Below are 13,384 nucleotides of genomic sequence, written 5' to 3'. Positions count from 1 at the left end.
AGAAAGTGCAGAAACTCGCTTGTTAAATTCTGTCTTAACAGCAGAGTGTGAGTAGTTAATAAGCCTTAATGATGGAGCAGGGAGGGAAGAATGAATACTGATTGCCTTCCCCTTAATTGATGGTGCTATCCTGTACTGTGAATGAGGCAGAGTGGTCTTTGGCAGGGTCAGGGAGGGGAAATCTGTGCAGCTTAGGCGTGCAAGAACAGGGACTTACAGTCTGATTGCATGCTTCAAACCAAACAATTCCCAATTCTTAACTCTTCCTTTAAGGCATGCAATTTTCTCTTACTTAAAGAAAAAATGAAAATCCCCGCTGTTTAAAAATGAAGGCTCCCATTACAGTTGTAAACATTATGTCCTCATGCAGGATTTCTGTCTCTCTTTTGAGCAAGGAGACTCGCATCCACGGTAGGTGGCTGTGCTCCCCCGTGGCTTCCCACTGCACCAGGACACAGGAGAGTTCACCTCAGTTCCCACCTCTGAAAGCAAATGGCCTTAGACCTTTCTCCCAGGAGCATGTTTTTTTTCAGGCTTTCATCCCAGTCAGCTCCTTCGCCCCCTCGGATCTGGTGTGGGGAGGAGAGGATGAGTGACCAGGTTTCCCCACGGAGCCTGCACCTGCACCAGTTGGGGCAACCACGAAAATCCAAAGATGTGACTGGCGCCTCTCTTCACCGGTGGAGATGGGCATGGTCTGGTTGTCACCGGGGAAGCGTGCGAAGTTCAAGCATACTCAGCAGGGGAAGGCTCATGGGAGATATTAGTTATTCACACTTCAGAGGTCTTTATCTGCCGTGGATATGCTCTATGCTACTATCGGATGCGGGCATAAAAGCTTCTTTCCATGTTCAGCATAATCTAAAGTTACTTGAGAGGCAAGAGCCAAGAAAGGAACATGCGTACGTAATATTCTCACAGGGAAGAGCAATCCAGTACCCAGTCTTCCTGCCCACGTAGTGCACCAATGTGACCCGCAGCGCTGCTTGCTGGTAGCTGCACCTTGGTGGTGTTGGAAGGCTTTTACTTAGGGGGAGGATCCGTCAAAATCTGTCAGGCAGCATTCACTTGGAAGACCTGTGTTATTTGCAACGTTCGTCTTTCTGCTTGGTCTTTCTCTGGCAACTTCTACATCGTAATATCTTAATTTAAAAAAAAAAAAAAAAAGAATCTGAATCTTAAGCCTCTCCGTTATATTCAGATTGCAAAGACTGTTTTTGGCTGCTACTTCTGACAGTGTTTTAAGGAGGATGGTGCAGACCGATGGGCAGCTCTGGCAGTATTTCTGCTTTCTCTGCTTGCAAATGCTGCAAGGAAGAGAACAGAACAAGAGAATCGATGCTTTCCACTAGCCCCTTCATTGGTAAAAAGTACAGATGCTACAGATAATGCCTCTTCACACTTTCAAGCAAGTAATTAGTTTTGAAATGTAACAGAATCCACAGGGATGTGATCTGCACTGAAACAGGTTTGCTGATAAAGGTATGATGGTGTGGTTGAACAGGTGCACCCTTCTCCTCCAGATCCTAAAATTTGCAATAACAGTGCTGTGCTTTGGAGTGACTTAAGCCAGCTTTCATTGTGAAGTAAGTTAGGGTGGGGAAAGGAGTTTATTTTGCAGACATAGCATCACCTAATGGCATTTTTGGTCTGTCTTTTATGAAAAACAACCCTAGTCTGTCCCCATGAAGCATATACAATACTTACATTTTAGCTGGATATAAAGTGAGGACTTACCTGTGACAGCAGTATATCTGTATCTCTGTCTCGCAGTATCTCTGATAGCTGTTCATGGAGTAAATGCAGTGTTATCAATTATCTAAAGACAGAGGGGTATTGTATCTTGAAAGATCAGGAGAGCTGTCGTCAGACAAAAAGGGACAGACAGTGTCTAGACGGCACTGCTCAGCACAGGTAGAGTTTCTCCTTGGTTCTTTTAGTGGTTATACTATTAGAAACAAGGAGAACTGAGACAGAAACCTAAGCAAGTTTGAAAGTTTGGTTTTACGTTTTACAATTATTTCTGAAGGAAGAATAAAGACATCATTTTTGAACACTATAGGATATTTCAATTTAGATACTATACAATCATGCCTCCTGGCCCGTTCATTATATGTCCACCAGGATGCCAATGAGTCTATTAAGTTGTTTTCGAAGCAGCAGTACATAAAGCAATTTATTTTTCCTGATGGTACGAGCATTTCTTACTGGGAGCTGTGTCATTACCATGTGCGGTGTTTTGTTGGTCAAGCATAATGAAGGCTTCTGGTAAAAGAATTATTAAAAAAATAAAATCATTCTATATTCTATTATATTGAGCAGTTCTACAAACACAAAAAGGCTCTTTCAAGAACAAATGTTTAAATATTTAAAACCTGCAGGATTTTTTTTCCCTGTTTTTATAGCGGCTTGTATACCGAGCACACAATTGAGACCATAAGTATGTTTTTCCTGGTGGAAGACGACAGACTGTGTATATATAATAATTTTGTGGGAGTCTGATCACAAGCTCTGGGCAAAAAGGAAGCTAGTCAAGACCATTGTGGCTTCAACGTAACATGTTTGGATAGGCGTCTTCCCCGGATGCATGATGCTGAACGCGGGCGTCGTTGTCCTCTGCGGTTTCGAGCTGCTGGGCCATGGGGTGATTCTGTGTAGTGCATTGTGCATGGTGGTGAGCTCCCAAGCTTCTGCTCTGTCCTTGTGCCGTATATCATCAGCACAACAAATCGTAACCTGTCTCCTTCTCAGTAGGAGAAAGAACGAGGTGTTTGCATCCTGACCACAGCATCTTCGGCTCGTTGTCCGTGTGCTCAGGGAAGGGGCAGAAGTTCCCCCGAGGGGCTGCCGAACGCCCAGGTTGGGCTTCGGTTCCTGACAGCTCTCTGGAGGAGCCACTGAGAATACCTCTACTGTCTATTTGTACTTGGTTCAGAGAAATAATATTCCCCCCAAGCTGCCTATTTCTCAAAAACAGCACTGTATGAGATTTTCCCCCACCTGCTGAACAGTAGGATTACCGTAGTGTGTTATTTATTCTTTTGACATGTTTTTATTTCGTGGAAAAACGTTTGCGTTATACTCGAGGCTGGGTATGAGTTGCTGGATCCCTTTCAGAATTCTGTTAAATCTGGAAGGAAATCAGATTACTTTCCTCTACTATAAGCACATTCGGCTTGGCTTTCACACGAGGTGTTGTATGGGTGAGTGAGCCCAGAGCACTCCAGCTGGTGCAACAGCTTTATTTATGCGGAGCGATGGCATGAAAGGGTTTTGGAAAATGCTTTTAATGGTTTCAGGAGGGATTTGTGTTACTGTTGAACCACCAGACTGCTTTAAGTTCTTACCCACTTCGCTTGTATTTTCCGCTGACAAACCGTGGGCTCTGGTGGTGACCCCCCGTTGATCAAGAAACTCCTCTAGCTGGGAACACAAAATAAAGAGAGGTTTTCTTAAGCTCTCTTTTGTATGTTCCTAGCATGTGCCATGTGGCAGTAAAGCTTCCACAGTCTCTCTGTCCATAACGAGCTTTTTTACCATAGCTTTCTACCCACGTGGCAATGCTTCTGTACCTCAACTTTAAAATGGTTTAGGTCTTCATGAAGTGGTAACGTGTACTTTGTCACTTCTACAACACATTATGTTATCAGGAAAGAACTAGCCGGGTGACTTCTACATGCATTTCATGCAGTCTATACTCCTATTTTTTAATGGATTTTTTAAAATTGCATTTTGTCACTTGTTAAAGCATATTGAAGTTTTACTTTTTCATAAGTTTTATTGGCAGAATTGGCACAAATAGTTATGCAAAATAGAAGGGGTGTCAATGAAATCAAATATACGTAGACGATACCAGTAGCTTGCAAATTCCTCCTAAACATCATTTCTTATGCAGGCAATTGAAATGTAAGCAGGAAGGGTTTGGGCAATATTCAAACTATTGTTTAAAACATCTCCAAAAGCAGCTTGTGAATTTCATAGTAAAGAAGAAATATCATCCCCCCGTAGGGTAAAGCAGAAAAGATGTAGTCTGTTTGGGACAGTAAAGTGTCAGGAAAGTATTTTCAGAGAAAAATAGTGTTGAACTTCACATACAAGTAAGTCATAAACCACTTATGTGGTATCTAAGCAATCATACAATAAATGCAAAGCAAGAAGGCAATATTTCATTCAAATTTTACCCTGTCTAATAGTAAACCGAGTGTTTGTGTAGCAATACCTGCTGCTGGGCTGTTAAGGGATTCATGGCTCCAGGAGCTTGACTGGAGCTCCCCATTTTGCTTCGACTCAGTCACTGGTTTCAAAGGGAAAGCACAGTTGTTGGGGGAGAGTCACTAACTATCAGTTGGAGCTGATCATTCCCATTGCTTAGCAGATGAGATGCTAATTTGCCTTCCAGGAATAGCCAGAATTACCTGTTTGTACAGTGCCTTGGAATTGGTGATGTAAAAGCTGAAGAAAAACTTCAGAATTGTCTGTCTTGGTTTGAATGTGATATTAGCTTTCCTGACTGAAGTAAATAGTATCGATCAGTGGTACAAGGGTACATGGTGAAGAATAAATAGTGGAAGCACGTCCCTAGTGCTTAGGGAATGGTCGCAGCTAGTCCCAAGAGTAACTTGCATGAAGAGTTTTCTGAGGAGTTCCTTTAGGAGGATGAGCTTCACTTAAGGTAATTGCCCACATACATATATATATGCATATGTATATATGGCTTTGCTTGTGTGAGATGCAGGGGAAGAAAAAACACGTTCCTTGCCTGCAAGAACTTTCTAATGCAAGGTTGTCTGGAAAGTGGAGCACAGGGAGTCAGTATATTTACTGCCTTGTTAATGTTGTTGACAGTCATCGAAAATAATTCTAGCTTTTTTTTTTTTTTTCCTTTAAATACTATTTGCAGACTAGACTGGCTTGAGTCACAGAGCAATCTGTATTTATGCTTAAGGGATGAGATTTTTCAGAGACAATTGCAAAAGCATACAGAAATGTATTACTGCACTTGTTGATAGATCTACTGACAGGTGTGTAGTTGAGGAAAAAGATAGCGTGCATCAGATTTGTGCAGGATGGGACTGCTCTTTGCTGACATCTGGCAGAAGATCTGGAATCTGGGACAGCTGCTAGCGCCACCGAATTGCGAACAGCTTGAGGACCTGAATGTAATGAAGATAAATGAGCTTGAGCGGGAAGCTGAATGGCTCTAGAGGTAGGAGTAGTAATGAACGTGGGTACTCTGAATGCACAGAGTACAGACAGGCTTGCAAGAGGTGTTTTTAATGCTGCGTGTTGTCCTGTGCATACATATACATTCATTATTCTGGTTTTCAGGCTACATTACTGGTGTGCTGAGTGGTTTGAGCCTTTGTAAAGCCATTTATCCCTTTTGTAAAGTTTCTGTGTTCCTTGACCCAGTTTCTATGGTGTAGTCATGTAGATGGACAGACTAAGTGCTCTGATTTGTAGTGCTATCCAGTCCACTTACTTGGTAACACCAAGTTAGCTAGAATACAAAAGCAATGCCAAATTCTGGGACTAGTAACACAGTAGCTAATGGCCTACCAGCAGCTTTATGCCATTGTGTTAGGGTCTGGGAATTTGACATTGGTTTCATATTCTAGCTAATTTGGTATGATCAAGCAAAACAGTGCGATTTAGAGATTTCAGAGTCTGACCAATAGGGGTAACTTTGTGGGCTGTCGTTATTTTCATGACAAATGATGAATTTTATTCTCTTATAGATACTCTGCCTTATTTGAGGGCTTTCCTTATTGCTGCAAATCATAGTAAGTCTGCAGAATGCTAGAATATCCAGTTCTGAGGCCTTCAAAAAGTAGACAGCCATGGTGGTTTCTTGGACAGGCAGGTATTAAGAGGTTGATTTTTCTGTGTCTTTAGGGGCAGGAATAATAAAAAAATTAATAAATCCATGTTTAAAAACTAAACCCGGTTTAGGTGCTCACTCACCATCCTGTCATCCTGTTCTTCGCTGCCTGTACAGGGGACTAAACATGAGCCTGTAGTGCTGATCTTCTGTACCATACATCATCTAGAAGGTCCCTGCTTCTGACTTCATGAAACAATCATCATTTAGAATGTTTTTGTTTCTTGTTTTTTTTGTTTTTCTTTTTCTTTTAAATCCCAGAAAATAGTCCAATGGAACAGGAGAACCAGCTTTTTAATAATATTTCTTTCTCTATCTGAGCATTGTGGATGTGAGCAGGAGCAGACAGCAGTCAGAACAGGAATCCAGAAACCACCTTCTGTTTACAACATTTCCTTTAGAAGCTGAGAAACTAAACTTACCCTGCACCTGTGCCTGTACTACTGCCCTTCAAGCTTGAACTACTTTTCTAGTTCAAGCTTTTGGTATCACATTTCTTTGCTTCCACAAAAATGCTGGTCCATTAGCCTAATGAAAATTTTCTGGATTTAAGTCAGATTTCTAATGTATATTTTTCTTTGTCAGGGTCTTTGTGTAATTTCAGGTGTGTATGATGTTCTGTGCAGAATAATGTGAAGCATGAACATTTTTTTAATGAGGCAGCTGTTTGTAGTTTTCAGTAGTTCCTTAAGAAAATTGGACTTTAAAGATAAGATTTTCCAAGAAATCTTTTGATATTCTCCCATGAGAAACTGCCAGAGACTCATAATATGATGGTGACTTTAAAGCTTTTGAAAAAATCCTCTCTTCTCTGTTGCAGACCTCTCCTTCCTACCAAACGTGTTTTGTATTTTAAAAAGGATAAATCTGTCATGTCCAGGCATTCCAACACAGATGTCCCACTTGAGGACTGGTGACTCCCACTCAAGAACCAAATTTTGATTATTATTGTTTGCCTTGAACGTAGCTGATTCAGTTGTTTCAGTTGGCATGACTCGAAAATTTGCCATTTATTGCTCTGATGGCCAGCCATTAGCATTGTGGCTGTTAGAAAATGACAGAATGGGTGAGGTTGGAAGGGACCTCTGGAGGCCATCTGGTCCAAACCCTGCTCAAGCAGGGCCACCCAGAGCAGGTCACCCAGGACCAGGTCCAGGCAGATTTTGAAGATCTCCAAGGAGGAGACTCCACAACCTCAACTGGGCTCCATAATTCACACAGCACAGAAGTGCTGCCCAATGGTCAGAGGGAGCCTCCTGTGTTCCAGTTTGTGCCCATTGCCTTTCGTCCTGGCACTGGGCACCACCAAAAAGATCTTCTGTCCTCTTTGCATCCTCCCTTCAGGGACTTATAGACATGGATGAGATTCCCCCCTGAGCCTCCTCTTCTCTAGGCTAAAAAGTCCCAAGGTTTCTCAGCCTTTCCTCATAAGGGAGGTGCTCAAGTCTCTGTGTCATCATCTTTGTGGCCCTCTGTTGGACTCTTTCCAGTATGTCCATGTCTCTTTTGCACTGGGTGGTGCCCAGAACTGGACACAGTACTATGGGTATGGCCTCATGAATGTTGAATACAGGGTGGTCCCCATCACGTGCTGGGGCCTGGAGTTGTTCTTCCCCAGGTGCAGGACTCTGTCATTCTGCTTGTTGAACTGGATGAGATTCTTGTCAGCCCACCTCTCCAGCCTGTCGAGGTCCCTCTGGATGGCTGCATGGCCCTCTGGTGAGCCAGCCACTCACCCCAGTTTTGTGGCATCTGCAAGTTTACTGAGGGTGCACTCTACCCCATCATCCAGATCCTTAGTGAAGATATTCAACAGGATTGGACCCAGTTTTGACCCTTGGGATACACAGCTCATTACTAGCCTCCAACAAAACTTTGGGCTGCTGACCACTACCCTCTGGGCCCAGCTGTTCAGCCAGATTTCAATCCACAGTTTTTGACTCAGGGGTCACCTTACGTCAGTGGTACACCTGGTGCAGATGAACTGTCACTATATTTGCTTAGTTTGTCTGCCATGGAATTGTGAAAATTAATTGGGATAACGATACAAAAACCTGAGACATATTGGCCCTGCATCCGTTCCTCATCATTTCAGACTAACTTCAATTTCTGTCTTCCTGTTCCACTTTGCTTGTTATTTTATTATTATCCCTTTTAAAATATGGATCCAAGAAACTTGCTTTCCTATTTGATATTTATGGTCATTTTGGTACATTAATGAAAATGTGGCTTTTTTGGCAATTTTTCCTGAGGGTATAGAATTTTCCCTTACTGAAGACAGTACAGATCCATTACGTGTGTTTCGTCATACATTTTTGCCTACTTTGTTGTCCAAGGGAGGGAAACAGAAATAGGAAGAATCAGTGCATCATATGAAAAGTGGTTGATGAATTGGCCTCTGCAGCGGAGCAGCTGAATTTCAGACACGTCCTGCTACCTCTGCTGTGGAGGCATTAATGTCTGGTGCAGGGCTGGACAGACCTTTGGGAGCAGTGGCATTGTCAGCTTCTCTCACAGAGCCCTCCACGTTCAACCTGTGCATATCATCCTGTCTTTCCTCATAACTGACTTATTATGATTTTTTTTTTTGGTGTCAAATTCTGTGTTTTTCTGCAAGATGAAGGTGCTTAGAACTGAGGAAGAATACTTTATAGGAGTATTTCCATATAATCCTCTCTGCAGCTGAGGCTTTCCAAAAATTTTACAGAAAGCTGAGCCCTACGAGCTCTTGCTGGTAGGCTGCCTGGATCGTCCCTTTTTTTCTTTGCTGCTCCACATTCATTATGCCTTGGCAGGTCTGTTTCAAATTTGTTCTTTTCTAGTCCTCTGGTGCCTTCTTAGTTCTTACTAACAGTTTATAAGTCTTTGAGACAGTTTGAGTCGTCTCATCTGGTATTACATTGACTACATTAATTTCTTTCAGACGTCTCGTTACCGCCTGATCTGGGAGACGGTGGGCTGGCTTCTGAGAGGCCTGGGCTGCAGCTCCAGCCTTGCCGCTGCTCTGCTCAGTAGCCTTTAAGGCCAGTCATGCCACCCCCCTGGGCCTGCTTTCCCCACCTTTAAAAGGCGAATAAGGAACAGTGTGCTTCCTTCTGTTGTGTGCTTTGAAAGCGTGCTTAAACAAAACAGAAGTGGGAAAGGCCTCCACACCTGGCGAGACACTCCCCCAGCAACAGGAGCCTTCAGGCTTTGGGAGCTTTTTGCATCAAGTGTTCAACCTCCTTGTCTCACAGAAATGCAGAGTAATTAACAGATTAGATTAGCGAATGTTCCAACGGGAGTTCTGCTCGTGTTTCAAACACTGACTTATTTCTTCTTTTATTTCTTCAGTATTTCATAATTTGTTGTAACCTTTTGTTCTCCCCACCAAGACAAAAAGGTGTTGCTTCTACTCCTAGGTCCCGTTAGAGTACTGCTAAGTCAGTTTAATTGGTTTTTCTTCCTGCCAAAGAAAAATACGTGGAAACATTATTTGGCCTGAGCCTTTCACATGCTATAAAATGCACCTGTTCAGGCACAGTTTTGAACACCGAGAACCGCATTGACATTAAGCTGAGCCCCATCTTGGCCTTCGTCCAGCTACTGCGTGAGTGTGCAAAGAACTTAAAATTTTCATCTGACCACGCAGTATCTGTGTAACTGGATTGTTAATGTGTGGTTTGGACTAAAACACACTTACTAATTTATCTGATGGCATTTGTACCTTTTTGTAGTTGATGCCCTCCAGGTGTTTTAGGTAGAGTTATGTGAGATGGCTTGAGTCAATCTGCTGGCCTGCCAGCACCTGCAAGAAACACTGACTGGGCTTAGCTCACCCTGGCCTTAGGTTTGCCAGCACACCGAGAGTGGATTTAATTTGCCAGCCCAGCAAAGAACAAAACACTGAATTATTTTCTTTTGGATTAGCAAGGTATATTGGCTCAGTGAAGGGTCCGAGGAGGGTGAGTGTGTATTTATAATTCTCCATCCTCTGTCTAAACCTAAGCCTTCTCCTCATTGTGACAGACGTTAGGTATCCTATTCCCCCCTCAGATTTGCTTAATAATTGCTTACTACTGTTCTGTTACATTCTGTGACCTTCTTGGTCATCTAGATCGAAGTGATTTGTGGAAAGGTATGCAGTTTGCCAGATGTGCTGCATTATTTTAGAGTGGGTAATTGTAAGTTTGAAGGCCGCTTTTATGTAAAGGCGTAATAAATACATTGTGCCCACGTTACAACAGCACCATGGTGAGTGAGACTAGCATCATACATACAAAAAGTAATGTCCAATATGGCATGCTGATGTTTAGAGAGAGAGAGAGAGAAAAAAAAAAAAAGGAAAGGTCTGCTTTTAATTTGCAAGTAGCAGATACAAGTGATCATCGTGGCCAATACATCTTAGGTCTTTGCTTCCAGTGTGAAATGTGCATATGTAGCTGAATGGTTCAATATATATTACAAGAGTTTCTATATTACTCGATGTTAATAATAATAATAATAATAATAAACCTCTCAGCTGTGTATGTGGAGTGGTTTGGCTTGTACTTTTCCTCCATGTTTCTTTTGGCTCCTAACGTCGGGTCTTTTTTCCTTATTTCACCAAGTTTATTGGCCTGTCTGAATGTGTGTGTGGGCCACTGGATCATCTAGTCAGAAGAACATTCACAGAAAGGTTTGAGCTCCATAATAATTCCTTATGTTGAATATTTAATGGTATCTCTTGAATTGCGCTGGATTGATTCCTACATTTTGGAATTGATAAGTAGAACAGCTTTCCTCTTTGTCCACTTTAAATGTCTGTACCTAGCCCAAAACTGCTGTAACAATAAAGTAATTGTAGAGGTCCTTTCTTCAGTACTGGTGCTGTCTGTGGCATATGGTGGCTTTAGGAGAGCTCTTAAAACAGCTTTTGAATTAACAGTATTTGCATCTAGTCGCATTTCCAGTGTTTAAAAGTTCCTGCGTACTTAAATGCCAGGAAAATCAAGTTTATTTGTAAGTTTATTTGTAAGAGTATTGCTATATAGCTCTCTCTCTTTTCTTCCTGGAATTCCTGCCTCCAACTGCAGTTTTCTTGTTGACACTTCTTGTCTCATAAAAGGTTTCAATTTAATTAATTTTAAAGAATAAAATCAATTGAATCGATTCCATTTACGTTTTAGATCACAATGCCAATTGATGAAAATTTATGAAGTGCATTTGCCTCTCATTAGTATTTGGCTTGTGCTTGGCTGGGTTTCACTAGCATCTCTTCAGCCCCGATGAGTAGAATAGTGCTGTTCCATTGCAAAACTCGCTGGTTTGCCACGTTTAGCTGTACTGTTGTCCTCCGGGGTAGCTTCTAGGTTTCCTGCTGGTTTTTGTTCTCCTTCACTTGTGCCTATTGAGTTGAGATGTAGAGGTGTGTGGTCCCTGATTTTTCATTCCCTGCCCTCTCAGCTAATGCTTTTTTCTTTTAATCAAAGTACTGTTTTAAAAAATTTTCACTCCGAGCTACTCGCTGCATTAAAGGTCTGTGGGAACAGATTGGTCAGGAAATGGAAGAGTGATGTGCAGTAAATAGTATAGCCCGCCAAAGACAGGATTGTTTTTATTCCCTCCTTATAGTATCTTATTACATGGCACTGGTCTTTATAGTATACGGTAGAACTGGTGAGACGTTTCACTAGTACATAGGCTGTATTGTGCTCTCTGTTTTTCCCATAGGCTTCTCAATAATTTTAACCTCAGAGTAAAAGCCAGGCTGTGATTGGCAGTACTATTCTTATAGCTCTGTTCAGCTGGAAAGTTACATTTCCATTCTTTCTGTGTGCTACATGTTTTTTTAATGGTCATTGATCAGCATATAAAAGTCACGGGGAATGGAAATGCAGTTACCAAGAAAGACAAATAGACAGTAGCAGCAGGTTTCATCAGAAATCCAGCTAGAATGTCAGATGTGGAAAAAAAAAAAGTGGAATAAAATTCTGGTATGATGTGTAACACTTGACAAGTAAAACTAATGATCCTTGAATTAAAAAAGAAGGTTCAAAGCTGTGCCAGTTAATGAAAAATCACACTGAATCACTGTTGCAGCTCTGCTCTCTTTTTTAGGATAGAATATTTATTTAGCAGGAAACGCTGTGTAAGGCAGTGCAAAAGCTGCATGGAAACAAAATTAGCAAGCCAGTTTCTGAGGTTTCTTTCCATGGATACGAAGAAGACTTCCCTATTCAGCGAGCTGTGCTGGCGAGCTGGTACAGGTGGAGCCTTCCCTTAGCATGGTGAGGAAGGAGCATGCCTTGGGGTTCCCGTGCTCCTTACAGGGCTCCATGAGAAGCCAGGTTTGCCTGTGCTGGGAAGCCTTGCTTTTCCCTACCAGTGACGTTATTCTGGCTTTTTCTGGACTTCCTATGGCCTGTTCTCACAGTCCTTGACCCACCAGTGGGACTGTGTCAGGCTCCACATTCTACAGCACATCTGGTCCCCAAAGGAAACCAAATATTGAGGCCATTTAATTGGGGTCATCTTATACCCCTTCAGCTCTCATGCTTCACAGAGCCTTCAGCACACTGGCAGCTGCGAAAGGGCCAGGGAAGGTTGGAAGGAGCAAAGGAGAAAGTGCTGATAAGGCCAGGAGGGGATGATGGCTGGCAGGTGGTGAGTTGCCCCAGCTGCTTTTCTCATCTTCCACCCATCTCTGGGAGTCCTGGGTTTGGCTGCTAACAGCCTAATTTGTAAGTACATAAAATTAGCAATAACTCATCGAGATCTGGGTTGTGTCATGGTCTGTTTCCAAAGTGGTCATGTTTCGTTTTTCAAGAGGAAGGGAATATTATTCTTTTCTCATTGTGCAGTACTCCAACTGGTCTGTCTTCCTTACCCTAGCAGGTGATTAGCCTCTGTATTTTAAAAATTGTAAAGTTCGCCTCGTTTTCCTGCCTTCATATGATATAATATATATATATATATATATATATATGTTCATAATAGTATTACTTTGTGTTAAGGATCATGATGTGGTAGTTTACCAGTTGTAAGTATATTATGTGCAACAACTCCTACTTATTAGTGATACAGTCTTCTTTGCCTTTATTCCCTTTTCAGATATAAGAAACGTGTTTCTCTAAACATGGGTGAAACAGAGCAGAGACCAACAGCAGGATCCCGGTTGGGAGCTCAGGACAACGCTGGGATCAGTACCTTGGAGCATGGACAGAAACCACCTATGACACCTCCGGGAAAACTTGTCTCCATCAAGATTCAGATGCTGGATGACACGCAAGAAACTTTTGATGTTCCGGTAAGGAAGTGGGCGTTGGGGTGGCTAAAGATTGTTGAGGCATTTATAAAAATGCGCGGTTTTAAACCAGTTCTCTTTATATCTCAGCTCTGTGATTCTTTGGCTAATGAATTCATGTTGCAGGGAAAAGGGCTGTTATATCAAAGGTAAATATATGATGGTGCAATAGAATTAGTTTCTGCTTGAACAGCTTCAAAAGAGATGAAAGGAGATGAAAGTTTTTGGTGTTTTTTCCC

The 13,384-nt window shown here is 42.2% G+C and overlaps 1 protein-coding gene across 5 annotated transcripts in view; it reads left to right on the top strand.

Moving 5' to 3' along the window:
• The window catches only part of FARP1 (FERM, ARH/RhoGEF and pleckstrin domain protein 1), a 210,004-nt gene that overhangs the window by 30,922 nt on the left and 165,698 nt on the right, over nt 1-13,384 (top strand). For all 5 annotated transcript variants that reach the window (XM_035557026.2, XM_035557029.1, XM_035557024.1 and 2 more), the window contains exon 2: nt 12,953-13,148. In XM_035557026.2, the coding sequence (XP_035412919.1) occupies nt 12,978-13,148 (171 nt within the window). In that variant the 5' untranslated portion in view covers nt 12,953-12,977. The remainder of the gene's footprint in view (nt 1-12,952; nt 13,149-13,384) is intronic.

This window comes from Cygnus atratus, chromosome 1 (genome assembly GCF_013377495.2).
Source record: "Cygnus atratus isolate AKBS03 ecotype Queensland, Australia chromosome 1, CAtr_DNAZoo_HiC_assembly, whole genome shotgun sequence".
Taxonomy (NCBI): domain Eukaryota; kingdom Metazoa; phylum Chordata; class Aves; order Anseriformes; family Anatidae; genus Cygnus; species Cygnus atratus.
This window is presented reverse-complemented; position numbering and strand designations above follow the sequence as displayed.